Source organism: Hyalella azteca, unplaced genomic scaffold, assembly GCF_000764305.2.
Source record: "Hyalella azteca isolate HAZT.00-mixed unplaced genomic scaffold, Hazt_2.0.2 contig2384, whole genome shotgun sequence".
In the NCBI taxonomy this organism is placed as follows: Eukaryota; Metazoa; Arthropoda; class Malacostraca; order Amphipoda; family Hyalellidae; genus Hyalella; species Hyalella azteca.
Window position 1 is genome coordinate 62,095 of NW_025932661.1, and position 25,540 is coordinate 87,634.

At 39.9% G+C, this 25,540-nt stretch overlaps 1 protein-coding gene across 2 annotated transcripts; it reads left to right on the forward strand.

Annotated features, from left to right (window-relative positions):
* Positions 1–681: 681 nt before the first annotated feature.
* On the forward strand, positions 682–24,244 carry LOC108678296. Of its 2 annotated transcripts, XM_018166673.2 has the most exons (13): positions 682–2,199; positions 7,822–8,608; positions 8,926–9,065; positions 9,864–9,976; positions 10,307–10,413; positions 10,784–10,974; positions 12,331–12,444; positions 13,322–13,539; positions 14,535–14,743; positions 15,297–17,645; positions 17,853–18,015; positions 18,404–18,653; positions 19,109–24,244. In XM_018166673.2, the coding sequence occupies exons 1-13, from the start codon at positions 1,896–1,898 to the stop codon at positions 19,378–19,380; spliced, it is 5,217 nt and encodes a 1,738-aa protein (XP_018022162.2). In that variant the 5' UTR covers positions 682–1,895; the 3' UTR covers positions 19,381–24,244. The 2 variants fall into 2 exon arrangements, with proteins under 2 accessions (XP_018022162.2, XP_047741511.1); XM_047885555.1 differs by lacking the exon at positions 12,331–12,444.
* The last annotated feature ends 1,296 nt before the right edge of the window (positions 24,245–25,540 follow it).

Sequence of the window (25,540 nt, forward strand, 5' to 3'; positions counted from 1 at the left end):
GCATTCATGCGGCCAAACACGTTATTGTAGGTTTTCATGCGACCTGAAGACATGCCTTTAATGAGAAGACCACTACACTAATCTTGATTGTGATGATACAGATGAAAAAATCGTGAAGGACTTTCCAATAATTTTATATTCATTTTCTGATCCTCATACAAATTATTTTTTACCTATAATAAATAATATACCAAGTTTTTTTTACGACTATTAACTGTAATGTATACTATATATGCACTAATTGTAACGAATTAAAGCGTGAATTTTTTCTCTTATCTTCGTCTATTTCTTACAGAAATGTACCAGGTTACCAAATATAGTAAGTCATTTGACGACCGCGTTGCTCGTATCGAGCATACCAAGAATGTTTCTGTTCTCTCTCACGTATAAATAAGGTCTGGCGCTAACCTCTTCCGTCTTTACATTCGCAGGTATCCACAGCACGGGCAGCGCCTCCTCCCTCCCCTGACACCTGCTCTCCGATCCTCAACCCCCTGGCTGAAGCTTTCGAACCTCGTGTCACCCACACCGAGCACCCACCTCAACCTCAGTGTTTCGTGCCGCTATACCAAGACACGTACGAACGCTACTGTTGCTGCTGTGGTGCACCGTCGTCGTTGGCTGAGGGATACAGATCTACCGTAGATTTCCAACCGTACAATCCTGCTGGTATCACGTTTCTGTCCGATGAAAGATACTTTCAATCGACGTACTTAGCTGACGCTGAACCTTTGACATTGGAAGATGAGGACGTGGAAGCAGCCTTTGTAACGTCAATAGAAGACCAGGCCACTTTTCAATCTGACCTCGTGAACCCTTCACTAGGCGAAGATTATAAATTATCTCCCTCCTCTTGTGTGGAAATTCCATTTTCCAACGACATCGGTACTTCTGTGCCGTTTTCTTCTTTTTCTTCAAAACTAAATTCCGGACAAATTTTGTGCTCTGCTGCCTCGTTTCCTTATGATTCCGTCGACACTCCGTCGGTGTGTGTCCTCCCACATACACGCACCTCATCAGCACTGAGCTCGAGTCATCTTAGTTCCGATATTATTTTCAATCAATCAAATTTTGTTAGCTTAGCGCGGCCCTCCAGTTTTTCGTCATTCGCCTCCGTCTTCTCTCCTCAGCGTTCTCGCTCTCTGCCGCTCCTCACAGGCACCGCTCAGTACCGCACTGATGTCCCTTTCCGACGCACAAAATCAGCCTACCAACTTCCAGAGGTAAATATCCACTTCACCGATCCTGAAATTGATTATCCTGATTCATTTGTTGCTGGTTCGGCCAATTTATGCTCTGAATTGGCACCACCTCGCTCGAAGTCGGCACCACCTCGATCAGATAGTGTGTTTTCTTCTGTGCAGCGTGAATCACTTTTTTCGTGCTCTCTTCCGGCTTTACATAACTCTGTAGCATCCCTCTCATATGCATATCAACATCCTTTAATAGTTCTCGTTGGGCCTACTGACACAAAAGATTTACAAACGCGTTCCGAATTCATTTCTCCCTCGTCTCGTTCCAAGTCAGAATCGGATATTGGAGAGACCTTGTCACTCTCTCCATGTGAGTCGTCATCGCCCAGGACCCATCTTCAAGTTGTGTCTAAAGTCCCACCGGTGACTTCTCGCCCAGGACCTCCTATCTCTGCCTCGTTAACGTTTTCCGTGAAGGAGATATCTTTCATCGGTGCGCCGACTACTAACACCGCGCAAATTTCTGCACTTGACCAAAATTCGCTTGGTGACATTAAAAACTGTCCAATACACGGCGCTGCAAGTTTCACAAATTTAGTTAACACGCAGAATTATTTATCTAACGATTCAAGTCATTCTATTAGTACGTCTTCTGCATTTCTCCTTGCACAAAATGGATATGGCTTTCATGATCCTACATTGATGCACGCAGTAGAAGAACCAAGAACATTTGAAAGTGAGATAGGAGAAGATACCAACCCGCTAGAGGAAATCACGGTCTGGGCTTCTATTTCATCGTCGAATACCGGAGCACAGTCCGAGCAAGAACCGTTTGCATCGTCTGCACCTACCAGCTCCTCACTGTCCGGCGACCCTGCCACCTCGGAACCTCCCCGCAGTGCAAATCCCGAGGACGGGCGTCTCGTTGCCGGGTTTGATGAGCCGCGCCATCCTCCTGTACTGCTCAACTCTGGTGCGCCGTCAACTCCTTCCCTGGCTCGTACTGGTGAGTTATTACTCTTCTTTCGTACCTTCTGCGGACCTTGTTAACTAGTTGTTCTATTGTTAATTTAACACTTGTGATGCTTATGAGCGAACATTATACTTGCTAAGCATGAATGTCTGTAAATTTCGGCTAATTACCGTACTTTCTCTGTTAAAATTTAAATAGCATCTCTATTTTAAGATGCTAATTTCTTATTTGGATAGGTCGATAAAAACTAAGGCCTTGCCGCTTGTAAGTGATGTTTCTGAAAGATTCACACCCGTCATGAAAATTTAGATGAGGCGTTTTAGTAACGCGTTTTATTAATTAATTTTGCATTTTGTTCGATCAATATGTCTCATTTGTTGTTATGGATATAAATTCCTTTTGTTAGTTGATGTAGAGCTCGTATGAGGTGGACGTCCTAAAAATTATTAAATAAATAGACCGAGCAGAGTGTCAGGTACATTCAATATTCTAACGACGCATTATCAAAATTATGTATGCCTGCGTTTCGAAATTAGTTTCCGTGTTTTGTCATGAATAAATGAGTATTATTTTCGTAAACTTAGGACTACGTAACCTAGCGATCACGAGATACGTTCCGTAATCACGTCACGATCATATAACTGAAGGCGCTAAGATTTCAAGAGCAATTGTTCTAACTATTAATTTCATATAGCTGTAAATTCCTTAAATTAGTGCTTAGTAACGATACCTAGTGAGACCCCATATCGATATTGATTCTCTACGGACAGTGCAAAACTATCTATGTGAAACCGACCAAAATATTCTGATATACGGAATCATTTAAAATGAAGAGTCCGTTTTACAGACGAGTGTGATCCTATTGAGGTATTTTCATAATGTATATATTTTACTGATAAATAAGTGACTGGTTTAGTGATCTTACTATTTTCAATTGGAATGGTTCACAGACATTCATTTATTATATAGCTCGTAGGATATTTCATAGGACATACAATTGCAGTTCTACGCAAGGTATTTGCCGCGCGTGTTTATGCAGCTCGCATGTGCTTGGTCAAGTTTTGATCTCAGCGAGACGTTCGATGACAGATAATCGATACTCAGAGTGCTATGGCCTTTCGCTCACTGCGATCGCTACGCGAGTTATCGCATCCGCGTTTAAATTTAGTACGACCGTGCGTGCTTTTGCCTCATCATTATAAATGGAGCTGCTGAGACGTCCTTCTAGTCTTAGTTTTGTTGATATTTTCATTATCTAGGTTTGTTGCTAATGCACCGATAGTCCATAGGGTGCTTCAATTTGCAAATTCATATTTTACTATGGCATCGCCACGACAGTCGTTGGCTGTGTAATTAATTATTTTGATTACGTACGAGGCATTACTTATTTTAATACGTCTTTATTGATTCTTCGTATTTAATTTAAGCCGATTTCCTTTTTTAAAAGCTTACATTGCTGACTGACTGATATTTTTTTACTAGGAGAGAATTTTATTATTAGCAGAAAATTTTGTTAATAACACTTCTTGATATTTTTTTTGTATTCGTGTACATTTGAAAAAAATTGTATTTATCCTCTTCTGCTCCTTTGCCGAAATCTAAAAACTAATTCAACAACGCAACGCACAATATAATGACATAGTAAAACAATGTACCAAGTATTTTTGGCGTTATTTGGCTATTAGGAAGTTAGATTTCCCGAATATTATCATAGGGCATAATACTGTTTGTTTCAAGTTATTTTGTCAAGTGACTGAGGCGATAGCGGTGCAGCTTCGAGCCACGAAACGTACGGCGTTCTTAATAAAGCATATGTTAGTTAGAGCATCTCCATCCCCGAGCGTGATCGGTTGTGTCAGTGTCACTCTTTTCAGCTTGTGTAAAATCTCCATTATTACCATTCTGTAAGTGTGATTCAAAGAATTATCAAATTTTCAGCATTTTTTTTTCGAGTTACACCCGAGCTTCTCTTCTACGCATATATGACAACAAAAATTATTTAGTTCGATTATGTGTCATTTTATTAACGCACGATTTCAGTGTTGTGAACGAGTTTATTTTGGTATTAATACCCATTAGCAACGTGTCATCAAAGTTTTTATTAGAGTGCTTCGCATAATTGTAAGCAAAATTTTATGTCCGATAGAGGGCGCTGGCTTTTACCCAGAATGCCTCTCTCGCAGCCATGCGGTCACCGGTAGCCATCTTGAATTTGGCTTGTTGGTCGTGAGTTGCGTTTTCGGAAAGTTTCTTCCAGTTAGTGATGCGCTAGTGAAAAAAAACCCTAATCGACATCGAAAAAATTGTGTATAACTAGTTCAACGTATATTTGCCGCTCAAAAAATTGTTGCTAAAAGATATTTGATTGCAAATTACTATCTGTTACTCTGTACCTTCAGTGAACCGTTAAGTTGGCTTGGCCTTGATACGGTCTGTTTGCTGAATACTTTTCGTTTACGAGACGTAGGTATTCTACGTTCTAATGTCACTAAGTCTGGTATGCAGAGACATTCAGATTTCGGAAATCGTGTGCTTTTCTTCATAATTGGCTACCTTAAATTTTGCTTTTTGGCGATAGGAGTGCAGGATTCCAACTTACTGGTGGAGATGTTCTGAACTTTCTGATCAATCAGATGGTTATTGATGGTTATTCAATGGTTATTGGTTAGGCGATAGGCCTGTTCAATCTCACAGCGATGGTTATTTTCACACTTGAATATTTTTTATACTATGCAGCCTACTTTTAACCTTTGGCTGTTTAACAGCTTGTTAAAGTGTAGGTATTTGATTTGTTCTGTAATGACGTGTCTAATGACTAATGTCGAGAAACACTTGGACAGTCTCTAAGTTAATAAGTTAAAAACACTTATTTTTGAATTTATGTGAAACCTGAAACTAAATATTGCCCACATTTTCCATGAAGAAAAACTCACTATTGTCTTGGAATATTTATTTTACTTTTTGATCCTAGTCTCATTTGTTATGATTCCTGGATGATCCATAGCAAAATAGGATAGGCTATTTGGGTGAAAGCCACTTGTGAATGAGACAAAAATGCCCTTGAATGCAGTCTTGCAGAGAATATAGGCTAATTAGGACTTTTTTGGTGCCTAGCTTTTATGGCCCTTTTTTAATATCTTTGGTAAATTGAAAAAAATTCCCTTGTACATTGGTGCCCGGCGTTGGGTGGCCTGGCCTAGCCTATCTGAAATCACATGCACAGCTATCATTTTTGCCTGCAAATTTTGACAAATTCTACCCTATACAGCAATCCCTTGATTAACGCGGTTAATAAATATCCAATTTTTACCATGTTAAGCAAAACCGGGCTAATCAAACTTAAGAATAGGTATATGGAAATGATTATAATGAATCCTCAAAAATAGCAAAGTTACATAATAATTTTTTTTCCACTAAAATTCATCATATTTTTTTTCTAAAAAATGAATAATTTTTTTCTAAATTTCAAGCTTAGTCTCCAAAGTGATATTTTTACGTTTAAGCGTTTCCTTTTTATCCATAATTATGATGGTAATTTATCAAGGAAAATTATGTAGTTTGATAAAAATGAGCAGTAGATATGGCAGCGATCTTGACCAGTTGAAGGCTAACGAGTAACTAGAGCACCGGCATGGCGCACTTACCGGCGAATGTTGCCGAACTCGACCATTCGAGTTATGAACGAGACAAGGCGCGGTTAAACCGACTCTGTAGTCAGCACGAGTGCCTATGGAACGTGACCTTATTTAAAGAATTATTGGCGGCTGAAATTCATAAAGTAACAACATTTGGCAAATTTTTCCAAAAGTCGTAACAAAAGTAACAACATAAGATCTAATAAGCAAAAAGTAACACTTTTGTTACGAACGTAATACCTCTGGCTAGAGGCAGGAAAATGATGCATTGTGAAAAAAAAGTTGCCCTTATCAAAACTGGCACCGCGTAGATTTAGATTAAGGGTAGGTCGCAAATTTTTTTCACGCGTTAATCAAAACCGCGGTATTCGAAACCGTGCTAATCAAGGGATTGCTGTATTGAATATAAGATTGGATCCCGATTCCCTAGCATGGTGGCAGGGAATTATTGTGAGTACTTATGCGTTTGCAAGAGCATCGCCCGGTCCGGCTCAGTGGGGGGGGGGACCCCACGGCCAGTGTAGCTGTCAGCTGACTTTCTTCAGAAGTGCAAAAGCTTTTGCCGGTGAAGGTGTTTTACGATCGGTCCGTAAAGAAGCGTTGATCGGTTCAAAATGACATAAGAACAGGTTCTTTTGAATAACCTATGGATTGCCACCATGTTCCCTAGTAATCAGAAAACTTTGCTTAACTAGGTAGGTGGTAAATGTAAAACAATGATGGTATTTTTATGAGCAATTGGCAAAATGCCAATTGCTCAGGGCTCCAAAAATAGTTTGAATGCTCTAGTTACGGCTCAAATGGTAGATATATTCCATACTGTTTTTATGGTCCTTTCCCAAATTCTTCAGTAAAAAATGCTTAAATGACTTATTTTTGTTAGTGTTTTAACTGTTTTTGAAAGTTGCTGGTTAAAAAATAGTATATATACCTTCAATTTAAAAAGTTTTGCCAGATATACCAGATTACATTCCATCCGTTTGTCACTATATTGTATTTTCTTTTGAAAAATTGCTTTGCATGTTTTGCTGAAATACAACAAGCAACTCTGCCAAGAATTGATGAAAATGGATTCCTGTAACATTCAAACTCAATCTGGGTGGTAAATGTACATAGTAAATGCATTTGTTTTGCAAATTGGATCAAACATTTGATCTGGTGTGAAACTCGGATTCTCAATCATCTGTTTGTTGTTCCTTACTGTATACTGAGAGCCTTCTTTTAGATCCTTTAAATGTGAACAGCATGCAGTTAAATAGGATGCATGTCTTTGATGATGAGCATAAACTTTCTGATGCACATTATGGCAACATCAACAAAATGCAGTTGTGTGTGTAGTCAAAAACTTCTTGATAAATAATTAGATGTCATGGTTATAAATTGAGATACCTTGTTTCCTTTTCAAGCTTCATTTGAACAAATAAAACTATTGCTTTAGCGTGATCAGCATTAAAAGGTTAATGCTCATAAAATCATTAATATCAGGCCAAATTCTCCAAAATTTGCAGGCAAAAAATGTGTTTTTTTTTCTTATGTTGTATTGAAAACATTGGGCAAGGACCATTAAAAAAAGTTGTAATTGATCAGCTCAGTTTTTTTTTTTTTGCCTCATTCACTGTGGCTTCTGTGTGATTTCCAAAGGACGCCTTAAGTAAGACAAAATTTGTTGATGCACCATTTCAATGTTTTGTTGTGCTCTATTTGCTGTGTTTGCAAATGCCAATTTTGGGCAGATTTTTAACAAACATTAAAGTCAAAACAATCAAACTTAATGAAATGTGACACTAGTGGTAGTTTAATTACAATTGCATAACTGTAAGCATCAAACTTCTTTTAAAAACATCTACTTATAATAAACTTGTCCACAAGGGAACATTAGGCCTATTTCTCACTGATTCTTCATTGAACTTCCTAATTTCACCAATCAATTTAGGAATGTTGAGCTCAGTGTAGTTATTATCATAGAAGTGAGCTGTAGTTTTCTTCTGGTCTGTTCTTATTTATTGATGTTCCTTTACAGTTGATTGTGGTGCGTGTGGTCCAGTTCAGAGGAGTGAGGCTTCTTGTGCTCATCAAGCAGTCAAGTCTCAGTTGGTCTTCCACTCAAGTGAAGTTCCTGGTGACTGTAGCAGTGCACCACTTGCTAGTGACTTAAGTGTTCATTACGATCACTCATGCATTGTCACTGGTGACAAGTGCAGCTCAGTTACTGCCCTAACTCCCACTGCTGGTGCCATACACACAATGGAACAGTCCAAGTTGATGTGCAGTGAAGTAGACTCAAACTCAAAGCTTCCCTGCTCTGAAATGCAGGACTCTGCTGGTTCTGCTCCTAGCTCTGAGGTTTGCTCTGAGAAACTTGTACATAAAGTTAAAACTGAAACTTCTAATAGTAATGATAGTGATATAAATATGTCAAGCATATGCTTGGGGCAGGAAAACAGTTCAGCAGAATGCAATGGATCACTGACTCATCCAAGTGAAGACAGTGAGCTGGATAGTAATAAGAATATAATAGGTCCCCCACAACCCAATGTATCTGAAGATATGGCTGCAAGCTTGCCCACACCAGTCACTGTTGAAGCAGCAAATGCTGATGGCAGCCAAGCAGTCATGCCTCCCACATCACCCAAAACATATGGTGCTCCTGTTCAATCAGTACCCTCATCTAGTGCCCAAATGAATCACTCTTCACTTGAACCTGGTGCTGCTTTAGCAAATGGTCAAGTGGAGCACACTGGTGGGGATGATACTGCCACTGTTAGTGAAACCATACTCAATGAACTGGCAACTGTGCTGGCTGACACGTAAGTTCATCAGATATTTCCTGCATATTTTTTTACTCTTACAATTGTATTGCCTCTAAATAATCATAAATTATAAATAAATTAAATAAAATGAAAATGACCATTTTAAAAGATTGAATTAAAACTGTCATTGATTCTTATGATAGTTGTTCTCATTTTTGGTGCTTGAATTATAAACATTTTCAGTTGAGCCCGCAATTAATTGGGCTTGTGTACACTGCCAAGGCCTATGTAAAAATTGAAATAAATTTGAGATGTAGGATATGTTCACACAGCAAGAATTAGTGAGCAAAAATGAAAATATCTTTGTTTATCAGGAACATGTTCAAGAATGAGGCATCGATGCAGTCCGAGAGTGACAGCAACAACTATGTGCCGCTAAGTGTGCTACTCAACACAGCTCCAATCCGGGCCATTACTTCAGACCCAGAGGCTCTCAAGAAGGCCCTGGAAAAAGGTGGGCTTTTTTCACATAATAAGTTATGTGCTCTGGCCAATATGAAGTGTATGTGCAGGAGAGATACAAATTTTTGGGGCTCAATTCTTAGCTTACTGGAAATATCTTGATAAAAATATCAAGATCAATATTGGTTGATTCATATGATGGTTAAATTGAGCAAATTAGTTTTGTGCAACACTTTAAATATTGCTTTCAAGAAGTGCAGAACTCTTCATTTATGTACTAAATAACGAATGTTTTTGAGTGGATGTAGAATTATGTGGGAGCAGAAGTCATGCATATCCAAAAATTGATTCAATTTGTTTGAGTTCTGAAGACTCGTTACCTTTACTGCCTAAAATTTACTGATTGTAGGATCAGAAAGTGCCTGACATGTATACTATATAAGGAACCTTGTACAAGATAAATGAATGATCACGTTTGCACTTAGTCAAAATACTACAAATAAGACTTGAAAATAGTTCCATGAGCTAAATGTGATGTGAGGTATCTGTTCGGAAATTTCTTGCATATGCAGTAACGATTTTTACAAAAAGTTGAGATACATATAATTAGTTCAATATAGTATACTGTAGTTATTTTATTATATAGTAATCTGATTATACACATTTAGCATAGGCAAATAGAATTTTTAATCAGCTTCTTATTGATAGATTTTTCATAATTTTTTCATCCTTGATTAATAACACATCACACCAAAGTCAACAATCAAATGGTTCATGCTCCCACTTGAATTTTTCCTTCCAATTTTTGTAAAAAAAATTTTTTAACAATAAATTAAATTGTTCTAACTAGCGGACTCCAAGTGGGACTTTGACAGCGCCACTGGTCGGGTGCGCATGAGGCCTGGCAGGAATGTGCTCATCCTGAGAGAAATGAAGGAAGATATCACACAGGAGGACATCCTCGTAAGTGTTTTTACAATGAATTACCATTTTCAATGCCCATGATTTTGTTCACGTCATATATCAGTAATAGAAATGATTGTCAATACTGGACAAAATTCTGAATTATTATGACAATGGACAGTCTATTCTGAATTATTAACTAAAATACGTCAAGTATATTTTATGTCTCGTAAGGTGCTTTGGTTTATAGTTTTTTCCTGAACTGTGGCTGAGGAAAGAAGATAAGAAGGGCAGGTGTTTTAGTTGCATTACCTCCAAGACAAATAAATTTTTCCACAGTATACAAGAGAAAATGTATTGAATGTTCTGATGAATGTATACTTCTTGCAGGGCATTTTCAAGGATCCATGTCCTCCAGTACAGTCAGCTCGCTATGTTGCAAGTGGCTGCTGGTACATCACTTTCGAGTCTGGTGATGAGGCCTACACTGCTTTTTTGTGAGTCTTCACCACTTGCTCAGGCTGAATTTTTTATCATTCTGATAAAAGATTTAGCACCACTAACTTATCATTAATTGTTTTTACCTGCCTATATTATGTGTAGAATTGAGTGTTCAAAAAAAAAAAAAAACGCTCAAGATTACACATTTGTCTTGTAAAGTTTTTAAATTGAAGAGTCAGATTCTGCTCGGTGTTCTTCGTTTTGAGTGCCAGGACTTGGTTTTAGTTATGGTACTGCTAATTTAGCATCATTTTGAGGGCGTGTGCATTAGCGTTTCCTGCCTTAAATAACCCTTGAATCATAAGCTTTTGCGCAAGCTCTGACGAAGGCAGGAATATGGCATGAGGTTTTGAATGCAACCCGCAGATACCTGCACCAGCACGTGAAGAGCTTCAGAGGAGAGTCCATCAAGGCGCGCATCAAGAGCAACCAGGCGACGCCCATGACGACCTTCTCAGGGAACCACGCACGCGCTGCAGGAGCTCCTGCTCAGACTGGGCAGCAAGTCGGTGTGGCGGGTGTGGCCATCACCACCACACACTTGCCTCACATAGCTGGTAAGTAATAAAAAAGTTTCTTCTTGTGTCTATATTTCCATATCCAACTTTGCCGTCTTAGGCCTTGTTGAGTATTTCAGCCAAACTACCCTTTCATCTCTCCAATGGTTTTCTTGCTTTGGTTTATCTGCTAAAATAATGTTTTTTGCAATTGCAAATGGTAATTCAATTAAATTTCCAATTTTGACTTTTATTTCAGTTTATCACTTTTCAGTATTCATCAGTATTTATTTTTATTTCAGTTCATCTGTAATGCTGACTGTAACTTTCCAACATGATCGACCTCTCATATTATCACACACTGATTTTTAATATTTTTATATTACTCTGCTGCGCTATTTTCATTATACAAGAAAGTTAATCTTTTGCGTTGAATCACATGGTTTAACTTTGTATTAATTGTCTGATAGATTGATGTGAACAATGAACAGCATTACAATGTTTGATGGGTTAAATTTGATTGTTACCTCCAAGTCAATGTATTATGTTTGCATTAACTTGCCGCTAAGACTGGCGCCGCTAAGTTCACGCTTTGCCACCAAAATATTTGTTTTGTGCAGTTGTAAGTGGGTAATATTGTGTGTCTTCTTTCTTTCAAGACCTTTTCACTATTTTGAAAATCATTCCCGCACCATACTTCAGCTATAAAACTTCATGTTGAAGATTTGTTGTCTGTTGAACATGGCTGTAAGTTCAAGAGATGAAACTAAAATGCCGTCTGTATGTAGATATAAATCATTCCAGAAGTTAATGAGCTTGAATTGTTAGTCCAAATTTATAGATGCCAACAGTTTCAAAAATTTCAATAAATATCTAATTCTCTGTTGGCATTCAATCTGAATGTCTTCTGAAATGATGCATGTGTTGGTGAGTGAGCAAAAGCTCAACTCTAAAAGACATTTTAGGCATGGGTGATTTACAAATTTTGGTTGGGTAACAACGAGAAAAATTGGGTTTCGGCGATGCCGTGGCACTTTTATCCAATTGTATGACGAATTATAACCAAGTTGCATAGTCAAATGTGACGTAAAAAATGCAAACAGGTAGAATGTATTTATCACTAAAATATAGCTAATTTTTGGGCACACGCTATTAAATTAAACAATTCTTTATGCGGTTGCCGATTTCTGGATTAATTTTTTTGTCTACTGTGTCGATGTTGCAAGACTGTCACTACTATTGCATTACATTTTCTCCTATCAATTGTATTGTTGAAATGTTCTACCTCTACGCCGTCGTTGATTTCCATGAATACTTCATCTGGTGGTTTTGTTTTCATAAAATCTACACGTAAATAAGTTCAGTGGGTGTTTTTGAGTACATCAAGTGAGTATTTATGTCATCGCGTGCACGCAGGAGGCACAAATGCTGCCCTATACCACACTCAGCGCCCGGGTTCTACCCCAGCAGCAGCCGGTGCAATACAGCCCGCTGCTGCTGCTAGCGGCACAACGAGCTCCGTTGTTACTGGTGAGCTCTCTCTTCCTTGATCTCATTATACTCTTCCGTATCAATATTTCAGCGCCCATTTTGTTAAACTTCCTAATGGTCTGCAGATCTCGTGGCTGGCTTGTTATGCTACGAAGATTTCCGTAATAAGTGCGCAAGCTAGCTCTTGCTAGTATTCTCATGATAACGATCGTATAAACGGAAGAGAAAATTCAGTCTAGCATTGAAACATGCCTCAAGTTTCAAGTTCAATTGCTCAAAATTCGCAGTCAAAAGAATGAATTATTTCTACGGTACTTTGAATGAAGTTACAGAAGTCTTGAACATATTGGGCAGCTAGCCCAGAAATTCTTAAACTTCTGAATTCGCTGAAGACCTCATCCAGAAACTGAAAAATGAGACCAAACATTTTTTCAGGATCTCTCAGCTACGCAAATGATGATTCCGTTGCTATAATAAGTCGCAGTGGTAAAGAAAGGCCTTTATTGAAATTATGCTTGGAACATTGTTATTTTAATTTAATACCTTTGGTTCTTCATTTCCAATTTTGTGTTATCAACATAGCAATATATCAATTCGGTTTCATATGGACACAATTTCAGGAACATACATACGGTGCCCAAAACCTCACATAAACAGTGCCCGATACATTATTTTGATTAAGTTTTTAGCATACCGAGACTGGTTTCAAATTATCATCATCTAGAGGCTTCAGAATGTCCAGCAAATTTCAAAAGGTGATAAAAAAATTACCTGCAGTTAGAACGATGGTTTGAATAAACCAGGTGAGAGAAAATTTATGCCTGAGAAGTGAGTCAAATTGTGTGGTAATTTAGTGCTGGTTTCGATTCGAATCGACATATTTTGAGCAAAAATATCATTATCCTTTTGATTTCAGGCTCCGTGCCGTCAACAGCAGCTGCTGCTGGTAGCCCATTACTCTACCATCCTCACACGCTACACCCTCATCACCAACATCACCACCACCACCATCACCACCCCGCAGCCGTGGCTGCTGCAGGATCACCATCGATCGCCCCTTCTCACCTCGCAGCTCCGGCAGCCTGCTACCCAGCCCAGCCTTACTATAACATCCAACATCCCATGCCAGCAGTCGTGAGTAACTTAACTTTAAAAATTGATCCTCTATAAACTCTTTGATTTTTCATTGGAATTTCTTTTGAAAACTTTCATGCTTGTTTTGGCAAGCAATGTGCGATTGCCGGTTTTTCAAAGGGTGAAGTTGCTTCTGCCAGCCCTCCCTTAAAAAAAACTGTTTTTGACTGTTTAAATTTGTGAAATTTGAATTAGGATGCAATTTTTGATGCGACGAAATTTATAAATTGTTCACTTAATTGCCAATGGTAACGGGAGAGTTGTGTGGTGCAAAGCTGAAGCATGACTTCCTCAATTGGAAGTGGAAACTGGCACCCACAAAGTGTGGCTTCAACTTGTCGACAGGCCGCCTGCGTAAGAGGGATAAAATCTACTTGCTCAATGTGCTAGAGGCTTCAAGGTGGTGTTAGTTTAAAGGCTTCTTTGTATCATTTCATTTCTAGAAGTGGATTTAATTCCTTCATTATTATCGTTTATTAACTTCATAATTCTATAAATATCATTGCGCATTTATTCTTGATGTTGGCTCTGTAGAAAATCACTGGGTATAATTATTCTGCCTCAAAATTACAATCTTGACCGTTTCTCTGCATGTATAAATATTATATTTAATAAATATTGAATAATGCCATTCTGAAGTAAATTCGAAGTTTTTTTTTTTTTACTATGTAACAATGGTGCATTTTGTATGACATTAGGTTTCTTAACTGGCGATGTTTTACTTCTGATTAGTTTGATAGAATTTGTAAATTAGTTTAGTTCAATGAGTTGAGTTGTGATTAGTTAACTCTCTGCGGATTTGCGGTGACTTCTTCTTCAGGAATAATCATATAAATAAGAGACATCACGACTCAGTCCCTACACATATGAGAAGGAATCAAATCTTTCAATCAGAGTAGGATTGATCGCAATTTTACAGAAGGTACAAAAGGGCTCTAGAAATGAGATATTTGGGTTGTCATAGTAATGCATTTCTTCTTCATTTTTGTTTACAGTTCTATCCGTCACCCCTGATGACTCAGTGGACTTCTCATCAAAATAATTTTTTGGACTTCAGCCAGTTTGTTAGTTTCAACGGACTCAATCCGACTAGCACATACAAGCCCACCGCTGGGCAGCTTGGCCCTCGTTTCAGCAATGGCAACACGAACAGCACTGGCAACGCGGCCTCAGCCAACAACTCTAGTGCTGTCAATAATAAAAAGTAAGGCAATCTTTGAGTTTTAGGTGCGCTTCAAAGGCAGGGTCGAAAGAAGAGGCACTTTTGTGATGCTGGATTTGTTCAATTGCCGGTCATTACATTTTATTTACTTGCCAATTTATGGTTCTTTGATCTTGTTGAGATAGTAGTATTATCTTCTGTGAATATTTGTTACGAGAATTTCCGCCTCATTTCAGAAAATAAGGTTATTAGTAGACTCCTTATCTAGATGAGGTTTTACTTTGAAAAAAAAAACATGAATCTGGTCTGTACAAAGTAACGTCTCTATATGCCTGTTTTTTTTTTTATATGTTAACCTAGCTTCTTCATCACACCAGAGATTCTTTGAATTCCCCTTATTCACGTTTGAAAGCTAGAAATTCAGTTGAGCCAAAATTGAATTTTTCTCATCATGCTTCAGTCGGTATAGAATATTCTTATCCCTTGTTTGCGAAGAGCAGTAGGTGACATTGATGACTGAATGAGCATGGGAAATATTGCTGATAGTTTGGACTGAACATAGGAGTTATTACTGACTTACGTTTGATGTCGACAGCCGTGATACCAGCCGCGTTCCACTTCCCTCAACCTCTTCGGGAGCTGCAGGCCCGTCTGGCACCACTGGCGGTTCAGCAGGACCGCATTCTTTGCCTTCACGTCTCTTCAGCCGCCCTCACTCATCTCCCTCACCTTCGGCTCCATTGCCTTCTCAACACACAAGTGCCGCCTACTCGGTCCCTTTCAGTTCCTACTCGCAGCCTACTCCATCGTACGTTGTACCTTACTCCTATGCGAACGTGCAACCGCAGCTCACTGTCAGTGGTAGTGCGTCTTTGCAGCATTACCATCTACAGCAGCAGCAACAACAGCAACATCAACAGCAGCAAGAAAGCAGCGTCATCAACCACCAGCAGCAGCATATGAGTAGCTCAAACCAGCAGCAGCAAGTGGGCAGCAGCAATAGTGCTAGTGCAGTCGCCAGTGATAACAGCTCTAGCAATAGCACTACAACTCAACAGGATAGTGGCCGCAGTTCCCCTCTATTAATGAAGACCGACACTCCACCAGTACCTCCTCTACTCACTTCTAATCAGCATCACTCCAAAAACCATGACGTGCGTTCCCCTAACGCTCCTTTAATACCCCAGCCTCCTTTCCTCCACCCTGAAGGATCCCATAACTCCCCTCTCATGGGAACTGCACCTCCCCACTCGCTGCACCACCGCACCAGATTCAACAGCAATAACTCTGGTTACCCCGGCCAGGGCATGTACGGCCATCAGCGTGGTGGCCCACATCCTGTCAACATGAGTGGAGGCGGTAGTGTTCACCGTAACCCGTACCATCATCACCATCAACACCATCATCCCCCAGGCTACGGTATATATTCTGGAGGGCCTCCTCATCACTACATGGGCAGGGACGCGATGTCCCATAGACCCATGAGGGGCATGCCGCCCCGTAACAATAATTCCGGCGCCAATAACAATACCAACAATAATAGTAATAGTCACAGTAATAGTAACAATAATAGTAATAATAACAACAATAATAGAGGGAGACAAAGACAACGTGATGAAGGATCTAGTACATCTAACACTGGTGATGATAGACAAAGCAATGCAATGAGCTCCCACAGATTATCAGGTAATAACAGACACAGCGATAACAACAGAAGTCAACAAAAACACCAATCTAGTTCAATTAATGATAGCTCCAGCAGAAGTAACAATTCCAATACTTCTCTATCAAGTGCTTCAAAACTCACCCAAGCTCAGCAAGTTTTAGGACATCAGCAGCAGTTTGCTTTAGAATCTGACTCATTCCCTCCATTACCTGGGGCTGATGAAAATTCTTCGGTTGAAGCTAATAGTTTGGTTAGCAACAGCCCAACTGTGAGCACAGCCTCTGAAGTCCCCACGTACGCGACTGAAGAAACTTCAACTGTGTCAGTTGCGTCGGCTGCAGTACCTGTAACTTCTTCAAACACAGTTACAACCTCTGTAGCTCCGCCCTCCGATCCTCATTATTCTTCCAGAGGGTCGGATGCTAGTGCCTCCAGTGGCCCTAAATTTTCTGATGTAATGAAGAAACCTCGCGTAGAAGCACCTCCAGCTCTCAATAAAGGGGCTGATTCAGATGCTTCTGCTGTTACTAATGATGCTAGTGGTTTGGTGAATGGTGCTGTTGGTGACAACAGTAACTCGTCGTCTACTTTGGACAGTGGCAAGGAGCAGCGTCAACCACGAGCTCCCAGGAACAGAAGATCCGATGCTGCCGTTAAAAATGGGAACAGTAATACCAAAACTCAAAGTAACAAGCCTGTTCTGACCACTCCTACCACAACTTCATCCCCTGCTCTCAAATTACAGCAGAACAACAGCTGTAACATTTCGAATAGCATTAACAATAACGTCAGTTCAAGTGCCGTGAAGCCGCCTACTTCAGTGTCTAAACCACAATATGGAAGCAATGTCCCGCAACCTAAAGCTTCAGTGGCAAGAACTTCTTCTGCGAGTGCTTCTCCCAAGGTTCAGAATGTTAGTGTCTCTCCTTCTGTTGCTTCTGTGTTACCTACAGCTGCCCCACCAGCTGCTCCTCCTGTGCCAACTACCCCTGCCCCGTTGTCTGATAGAACTGATGGCGACGAGACTGAGTCCACTGAAGGTCAGGATGGAGGGGACGATGGAGGCTGGATAACTAAAAAGGCTAAAGAACCGCGAGGTCATCGATTCGCAACTCGTGGAGGAAGAGATCACCATCACACAGGAGCAAGTGGCGGACATTACGGGAGTAGAGGACACAAGGATCAAAGCGGCTATAGTGGTTATTCAAGTCATCAACCAACGCTGAACGGTAATGCTTCACCTCCCCCTTCCAGTTCGAGATCAGCTCCTCCCAACAAGTGAGTCACAATTGAGACCAAGAGCTCGCTTTTTTATCTTAACACAATTTATTGATTCAAATAACTTGAGTGTAGGTCTGACCATCGTTTACCTCACGCGTCCTATTCCCACTGCAGGACAGGATCATTTTGAGCTGTTGAAATTTGTGACTTTTAAAACATCCATTAAATTTCGACTCATGATCGCCAAATTTCTTACTTGAGCAGCAAAGGAAAAATAGCAAGAAGTTCAATTTCGGAAGTCGAAGACAAAACCTCGGCAAACAGTTCGAACGCGGCTCCTGTTGCTGCTAACTGCAGCGTTGCGGCATTAACAGCTCCTGTCAATACAAACACTTCCGTCTCTGTTGCCCAAGCCTCCGAGGCATCTGTGAGTAACTTCTGCATCAGTCAGCAATGATTAAAATAGTAATTTGTTGTGTCATATTGTACCTATGATAGAGAATCTCATGAGAATACATATTTAAAGGAGGAAAATGTTTTGCGAATAGTTTATGGAGCGTTTAAAAGTTCATCATACTTGAGATGCTGTCACTAATATGAGCAGGGTATTAAGTTTGCTTTGGAGTTAGATCCTATGTCTATGTGGGCCGTGAGCTGTGTCACTTCTTTACGGCTATTATGCCGCTTAAAAACAGGGCAGTTTTGAAGACACAACATTATGTGAATTTATTACCTCCATAATTTCGTAGTAACTCGGATCATTTATAAGTGAAATCAGATTGCAGTGCCTTTAAAATTCCATTTTTTGTCCTCAGGAGCCCGTTACCACGTGGGCTCATATAGCCGGTCAAGGCCCTAAGAAAGCTCCAGCAGTCGCAGCGTCGTCTGGTGGTGTCGGTGACGGCGCTAACAAAGACTCGTGCACGGGGAGCAGCACTTCTGCAACTGCTGCTTCTAGTGCCGGTGCGGTGGCCACGTCTGCTACTGCCGCTCCTCTGTCCCAGGATAAAGATAAAAGAAGTACTCTGACCAGACCCACTCGTGGAACTCCTTCTAGGTTCCCAGGTTAGTAAATTTCGTTGATATTTTTGAAAGTTTTCATACATTTAAGGAAGGGTTCTACGGTCTAAGTTTCCATTTTCTAAAGATCATTGGCTTACGTTTTCCTATTCATTCTAGCGGTTCCGACAGTATTTTTCTGCACTGACTCGTGAGCAAACGTGGTGAGGTTGAAAACTCGCGCCTCTGCCGTAGTCAATCATTGAGCTAAACGCTTGGCCATATTGTGGCATCTTCCTTGTCGTACAGACTGTGCTACCTACCATATTACATCAAAGTTCAATGTAAGTGTTACCACACTTGTCCGCCCGAAGAAGATATCAGGGCTTAATATATTCATCTCACGTAATATTTTAATTCATAGACTTGTTATTTTTTAAATGATTCCCAGTCTTATTTATATGCAACACTAAGAAATGACAGTGCTGCTAGAAATTCAGTACACTTGGTATATTTGACAGACCGAGGTGGCGGTCGTGGTAGCCGTGGTGCCTACGGTCAGCCCGGTCGTGGTGGGATGGCTGCGGGGCGCCGTGAGCACGGTAATCGTGAGTACAGCAGCAGCAGTTACACGTCATCACGTGGCGGCCGGTCGCATTACAACAGACATGACGGTGATCACCACCCACATCACTACAGTAATGACGCCCCAAGACTACCTGCTCAGCCCTCAAGAGATGTACCGTCTGCAGCACCTCCACCTGTCGCGTCTAACGTCGCTCGCTCCAAATGATGGCCGCTCTCTTGATACCACATGAGGAACTTCCTCCTAATCAACTCTCGTTGTTCTAATTACCATTATTTATAATTACTCTGCAGTATTCCAAAGCTCGTCATTTTGGATCAATATTCTACATTGCCCATCTTCTATTGTTGCCGTGAATAAGATTGTAAGATAGAGCAATAGCGCCAAAAACTGTAAATTTTGTAATAATGCAGCATTGCGGTATTAGTTTGCACTATTGAAATAACTCGAGTGTTTAAAAGTGATGAGTTTGTTCAAGCATTTGAGATTGTTGATTTTCTGTAGTTCTCTTGGTCCAGCTCGGGTTACCTTTCTTTGGACAGTTTCCTGAAATATTTTAGTTTGAAAACCTTTCCGCCACTAATGAGAGCCAGCTGACTTTTTAGGGATCCGAACTGTAGTTATGAAGAAGGAAGATTAAAACACAAATATTGAATCACTGCCATAGTTCGTGTTGAACGAATATTAAGGTTTATTTCTTCTCGGTCGCGGGAAGAGTACAGCTACTGGATGATGTAATATTTTAACCCTTCGCCGTATTTTTTGACAGAACCTTTGTGCCTCTGTGTCTCGTGAGCGCGGCTCGTGGCATTGCAGCGATACACCACGGTTGCCATTGCTTATGAGTTTTTTTCGTAGATATTGAATTCCATATCTAGTGTTAAACTTTTTTGTCGTTATTCAACCTAGTAGCTGTATTTCCTTTTCCCCTTCTTTCGTTTTTGTACAGAGTTGTAACAAAAGTGATTCGTTAACCTATAAATATATATACGCTCGTGTTTATTTCTACGTGATGCTGGTGCTGTTTCGACTGACACTACTCAGCTCTTGATTTTGTTTATAAACGTTGATTCATATTCTTTAAAATTTCTGCAGTGCTTGTTTTTAATGTAATTGTGGTACTGACAAATTGGATAGCGTTATCATGTTTAACACTTTTCTATATAAGAGATGTGACGCCGAATAATGTCATTATCTAATTTCGTACAATTTAACCAAAATGTTACATTTTTGTTACTGATGGCTAGAATTGTGTGCATATCGAGTCATTATTGTAACCATTGATGTTTGATGCCGATGATTCAATCGGCTTTTGAGCTACGATTGAACTATTTAATACTTAACGAAGTCTCATAACAAGTGACGTGAAGATTATTCTGAATATTTTAGACCGACTTAAGTCTGACTCCATCATGATTAGCACTAGTGAGAGGACACATCAAACTTCATAGTAAAGTGCCTTGTATAGTTAATGTTACTGAACGAGAAGGACGCAATGTAATTACTTGTGTTGTAGACAACTGAAACTGTCCGAATTTCAAGTCTAATAATACATCTGATTGATGCTCCTCGATTTTGTGCTCTGAAGTTTTTCTGAATCGGCTTCTTTTATTTTGTAAAAATGCTCCTTCGTTAGCTCAACTTTGTTTTGTCTCTGAATGAATTTCAATTCATTATGCAATTCTTGAATAATGCCTGGAACGCATAAGCTGTGTGTTGGTGTTGAAAATATTACGAGAGCGTCCGAACTGTAGAACCAGTTGTTACTAAGCTCTCGAATTTTTGGAAAAGATGCAAGGTATTCCAAGTGGTTAGAGTATATGCTAATTTGGTTATATATGAACATTGCCCGTGTCCTGCTGCACGCTTTCACAACTTATTCTCTCTTGCGTCAAGTTCTATAGCGTGTCATTGTGATATTACCTAACCGTAACTCTACGATAAACGTCTCTTTATACAATATAAAGGTATTGCGATGTTTACTGTAATTACCACTGTTTTGTAATATATTGTATATAATATAGCCGCACTTGTGTACATGAAACTCGTGATGTCTGTTTAGTGACATTGGTTAACAGCAATGGGCAAAGTTATCTTTCCTAATGCAGTGGTACTCAATTTACTCAGCAAGAATCGACCCAAGCAAGCAGCACCTGCTGTTTTTATCGAGTTCTCCTGAGCTTGTGACTAGCTAAGACTGAATTATAATCTTTTTGTTGCACTTGGGTGGCATTCATCTTCAAAATTTGAGTGAAACGCTACATTTAACATTTTGTTTGCTGCTACCTAACCTGTCGTCAATGCCGTTCATATCTCTAGGCCTGCTAACTAAAGTTCTTGCAGTAGACTGGGTTAGTAGGTTGCTACTTTGGTACTTGCAAGACAGCAGTACGGAATTTTTTGTTATTCTCTTTTCTCTTTTTTGTTATTCTATAACTCTGCTTCGGAGATAAATCGGTACTATATTTGAACGTTTCTGCTGCCTGGACGATACATTAGGCATATTCTCTCAAGAATTTGGTGAAAGTAAAACATGCCGCCGTAAGGTCCTGTTGTGGCGGCTGTAGTAGTGTGAATAGTGTAAGACATTTATTTTGAGAAAAGACATAATTATTAGTCAACTGTTTTTTAAACTCAAGCGCATCATGCGAAAGTTGTTGCGGAGCGTTCGAAGGAGTATCGGACCTGTCCAGATTTACAACTTGAAAACGTGCATCCTTTTGGCAGCCTTATGGTTTGCTTCGACGATTCTCATCTCGTGTTTGCAGCAAGATCATCGGTGATCATTAAGCAGTCCAGAAAAGTATCAAAGCATTTTCTAATAATTTCGTTACTACTGTGTTGATGGTCAAAATGTTCGATGAAAATGATGTTTAAATTAGCGATAAAATAATTTTTACTTCTTGAAGCCGTCGTTATTCTGGTTAATTTCCTTACGAAGAAACTATTGACGGTTGGGAACGTTTAAGCCGTAAAACTGTGGTCAAGATACAGTGCGGTTTGTATGTATATGCACCAGTTCTTAACCAGAAATGTTGTTGACTGTTGTTATATTATGTGTATTATTTGTATGAATGTGCATATGCGGCTTAATTAAGGGAAGTAGTTCCGCATTATTGCTCGCATCACTCGTAGGTGGTAAGTACCTGTGCTGTGCTAGATCATAAGCTACTTCTCCGTGCTCTTCTTTCATATTTGATGGTCTAATCATTTCGATGGCCGAACTTTTGATATCGTGAGGTTTGTTTGATTCATGTCTATTTCAAAACATTGAATCATATGCGCATTAGCAACAACGTTCTATTCTGTTCATTTTCTCCTCTACTGTTGTGAACTGTTTCAAGTATTTTGTATGTGCAGGAGAACCAAAGTATTGCGTTCTTGTTTACCTTAAAATCTGAATCAAGGTCATAACCTTTATATATATTTTTTTGTATTCAACCATAGAGCCAATAAATTTTCTTCATATCTGTATTGCAATTCGTTAACTTGAACTGTTAGTGTTACATAATTGCCTTCTGTTGTATTGACCTCAGAAGCATGCTCACCTTTTCCAGAAGATTTGTTCAACTTGAATGATTTTTCTGTGCGTTTGCTGCACTTCGCCATTGCAGTTGCGTACTAATTCTTCCTCTGGTAATATTTATGTCGGCTGCACATAACTGTGAGTGTTGTGTACATAAGCGTGCAAGAGTTTGTATCTATAAAGTCGTTGAAATGACTGTCGTTGAATCGCCTCAATATTTGCTGTCGCTAATTTATTGCTGGCATCATGTCTGTGAGCGTGGTCTTTGAGGAGCTATTATTGGAGTCATCATTGCCGTGGTACATTACGAAGCTACAACTATTCTGGGTCTGGTTCCCTGAGGTGCCGCCATGTTGCGTCTGTAAAGCGCTCTGCCTGCGGTGATGTCAGGTAGTTTTGCTCCTCATTGTGATGACTTGTTCTGTGCATAGTGTATGGTATTATTATTAGCTAATGTGTTATGGGAGAAATATTTAAGAATTTCTGAGTGAAAACGTTCGCGTGACGTTGATTGTAGAGTGTCACCAAGTCCTATGTCTACGATTATTTGCTCTTGAATCATTTTTGTTAAGTTTTTTTAGCAATTGATTGTTTGGTTTGCTCAAGTTAAGCAATGACTTCAGTTAGTTCTTGCCGCGCCCTTTCCTTTGTACGAGTCATGACATGCTTCCAAGACTTGCCTGACGGCGAAACCCCTATCTCGTCAGAGCTCGACGTCACCCTGAAGAGGAACATGATTCTTGATTTAGTATTGCCTATTTTATTTTAATTAGGGAGCTCTTTTGTTTGCAAGAATACGGATAACTATTGTAATTGATCGATTACTTTTAGGTGTTATCGAATCACTCAGAAATTTTAATACTGAACCAATTGCTAAAGCTTGTACCATATTAGTGCTTAGAAGAACCTCCCCCATTGATTTACTGAGACGCTCTCAGTGTGTGTATATGTAACGTAAGAAATAAACCGCGTTACTCCTATTATATAGACCGTGGGTGTGCTTTCCTGGAACTCCAATTGAAGTCTGTCCCGTCACTCACCTCCACTTTGGTTTATTGCTATGGCCGACGAGATAGGTTTTTGCGTTGTTGTTTCTTTATCACAAGTTGTGTTCTTTGATGATTCCAGATTTACAGATACCATCTCATTTCACTTTAGATGCTAAACGAGTGGTAAAAGTCCAGTCTTGATAAAGAAGCTTTAGATATTGGTTGTTATAACCTGGCTCTTCAAGCGTTAAATCACGACTTCCTTGAACTACTTGTCACTTTTTAATATGTTTTGTTTATAATAAAAAACTGATATCGGGGGACTTTGGTCAGAGTTCCTGGAAAGCATCAGCTTTCCACGATTTGACCAGTCATAGTCTTTACATATTCAGCAACGAGAAAAAAAAATAAAAACCCAACGTGGCAGACGATTTGATTAATTTCCGTTTATAATTTTCGGCTATTATTCAGACTTGAATTTGTTGTGCTTATTGATTCTACTGAAATGCTGTAAAAATTTAATTTTATATCCAGTAAATCTCGAGTCTGTTCACAATCCTGATTTTATTGTCTAAACCTTAAGAATGAACGACATCGGATGTCTTCGTATCTGAGGGAAAAAATGAACTGGTAAGAGGCTGAGGCGGCGCATCAGCGTGACCGGGGCCTTGAAAGTCCCGAACTCATAAGGTCATGTGAGGAAAGAGGCCACCAGCTTCGTTTTTCAAATTTGAGGCATTTTTCTCCTCATTGGCTATCTTTATTCCTTCTCCAAAATTTAGCGTGGGAATGGCTTTTGTTGGCAAGAAAAATGCGACAGGTCCCAATCTATAATACATTACCTTATTAGCCTATTTATTGAACTACTCGTTAACTCGTCCGTGCAAGCCTTGTGAATTTTTTTGGCGCTTTCGTTTTCAATTTAAACTGGAATTAGTAATTAGGTCACGATCGGACTCTATATGACTAGTTGTGACTTGACACCCCTCAGGGGGACTTCTGACGCGTGCCTGTACTCGTCAGAAGTCCTATGGGATCTCGCCCTCCTAGGGGATTGTTCCTGAGCGCCCCACCGCTGAGCTCGCTCTGTCTGACTGCAGGTCTCGGTTGTGGGATGTGGGGCCAAGTTATTATGTAGGTAGGATTCCTTACATTTCCCTTCCTGTCTCTCGTGCGGGCCGGGCGGCCGACGTCCCGTGTAAGCGACTTCTTGTTCGAGTGTCTTAGTTTCTGTTGCTTTTCACCTGTCACTTCGTCTCTTTGAGATGCTAACGCTGCTTCCTTCGAGCCAGCTCCAGCGGGCTGGACAATTTAGTCTTTCCGGCCCTTGTGGGTGATAATTAATTTGAGACTTTGAATAATTGTGACCTTCCGCCTAGCTGGCGGCGATGTTAACTTTTGACCTCCGGTGCGAAATAGCTTGATGGCTGAAGCGCTAGTAAACCATTCTACTAATGCTATTACTATTATGCCTTGAAAGCGTGTTTATCGATTAGCTTTGTTGTACAGTACCTGATGAGCCATCTTTTCAGTAGCTTGGTATAGGATTGTCACATCTTGAATGTGTGAAAATGTTCCCATCGTCATCGTCATATGACCGCCAATCGAAAAGATGATAACGACAAAAAAATATTGTCTGTTCTGAACGAACGAATAGCGTGAGATCGACCGTTATACATTTAATTTACACAGTGAAAAATAATTAATTTTCAAAAAGTCGGACTCTAATCAGGATCCGGACTTGCAGGAATCCATGCCCAGGTGCTTTTTCGTAGAAATTGGTCAAGGTCCATGTGTGTCAGTGTCACAGTCTGAGTGACAGCTCTTTCGGCTGCGTTTGGTCCGCTGCGCC

Excerpts from the sequence above, each read along its gene's own strand:
- LOC108678296 (XM_018166673.2), top strand. The coding sequence starts at position 1,896 with ATGCACGCAGTAGAAGAACCAAGAACATTTGAAAGTGAGATAGGAGAA. Across the intron at positions 10,975-12,330 it reads ACACTTGCCTCACATAGCTG|GAGGCACAAATGCTGCCCTA; the intron begins GTAAGTAATAAA and ends GCGTGCACGCAG. Across the intron at positions 14,744-15,296 it reads AGTGCTGTCAATAATAAAAA|CCGTGATACCAGCCGCGTTC; the intron begins GTAAGGCAATCT and ends TGATGTCGACAG.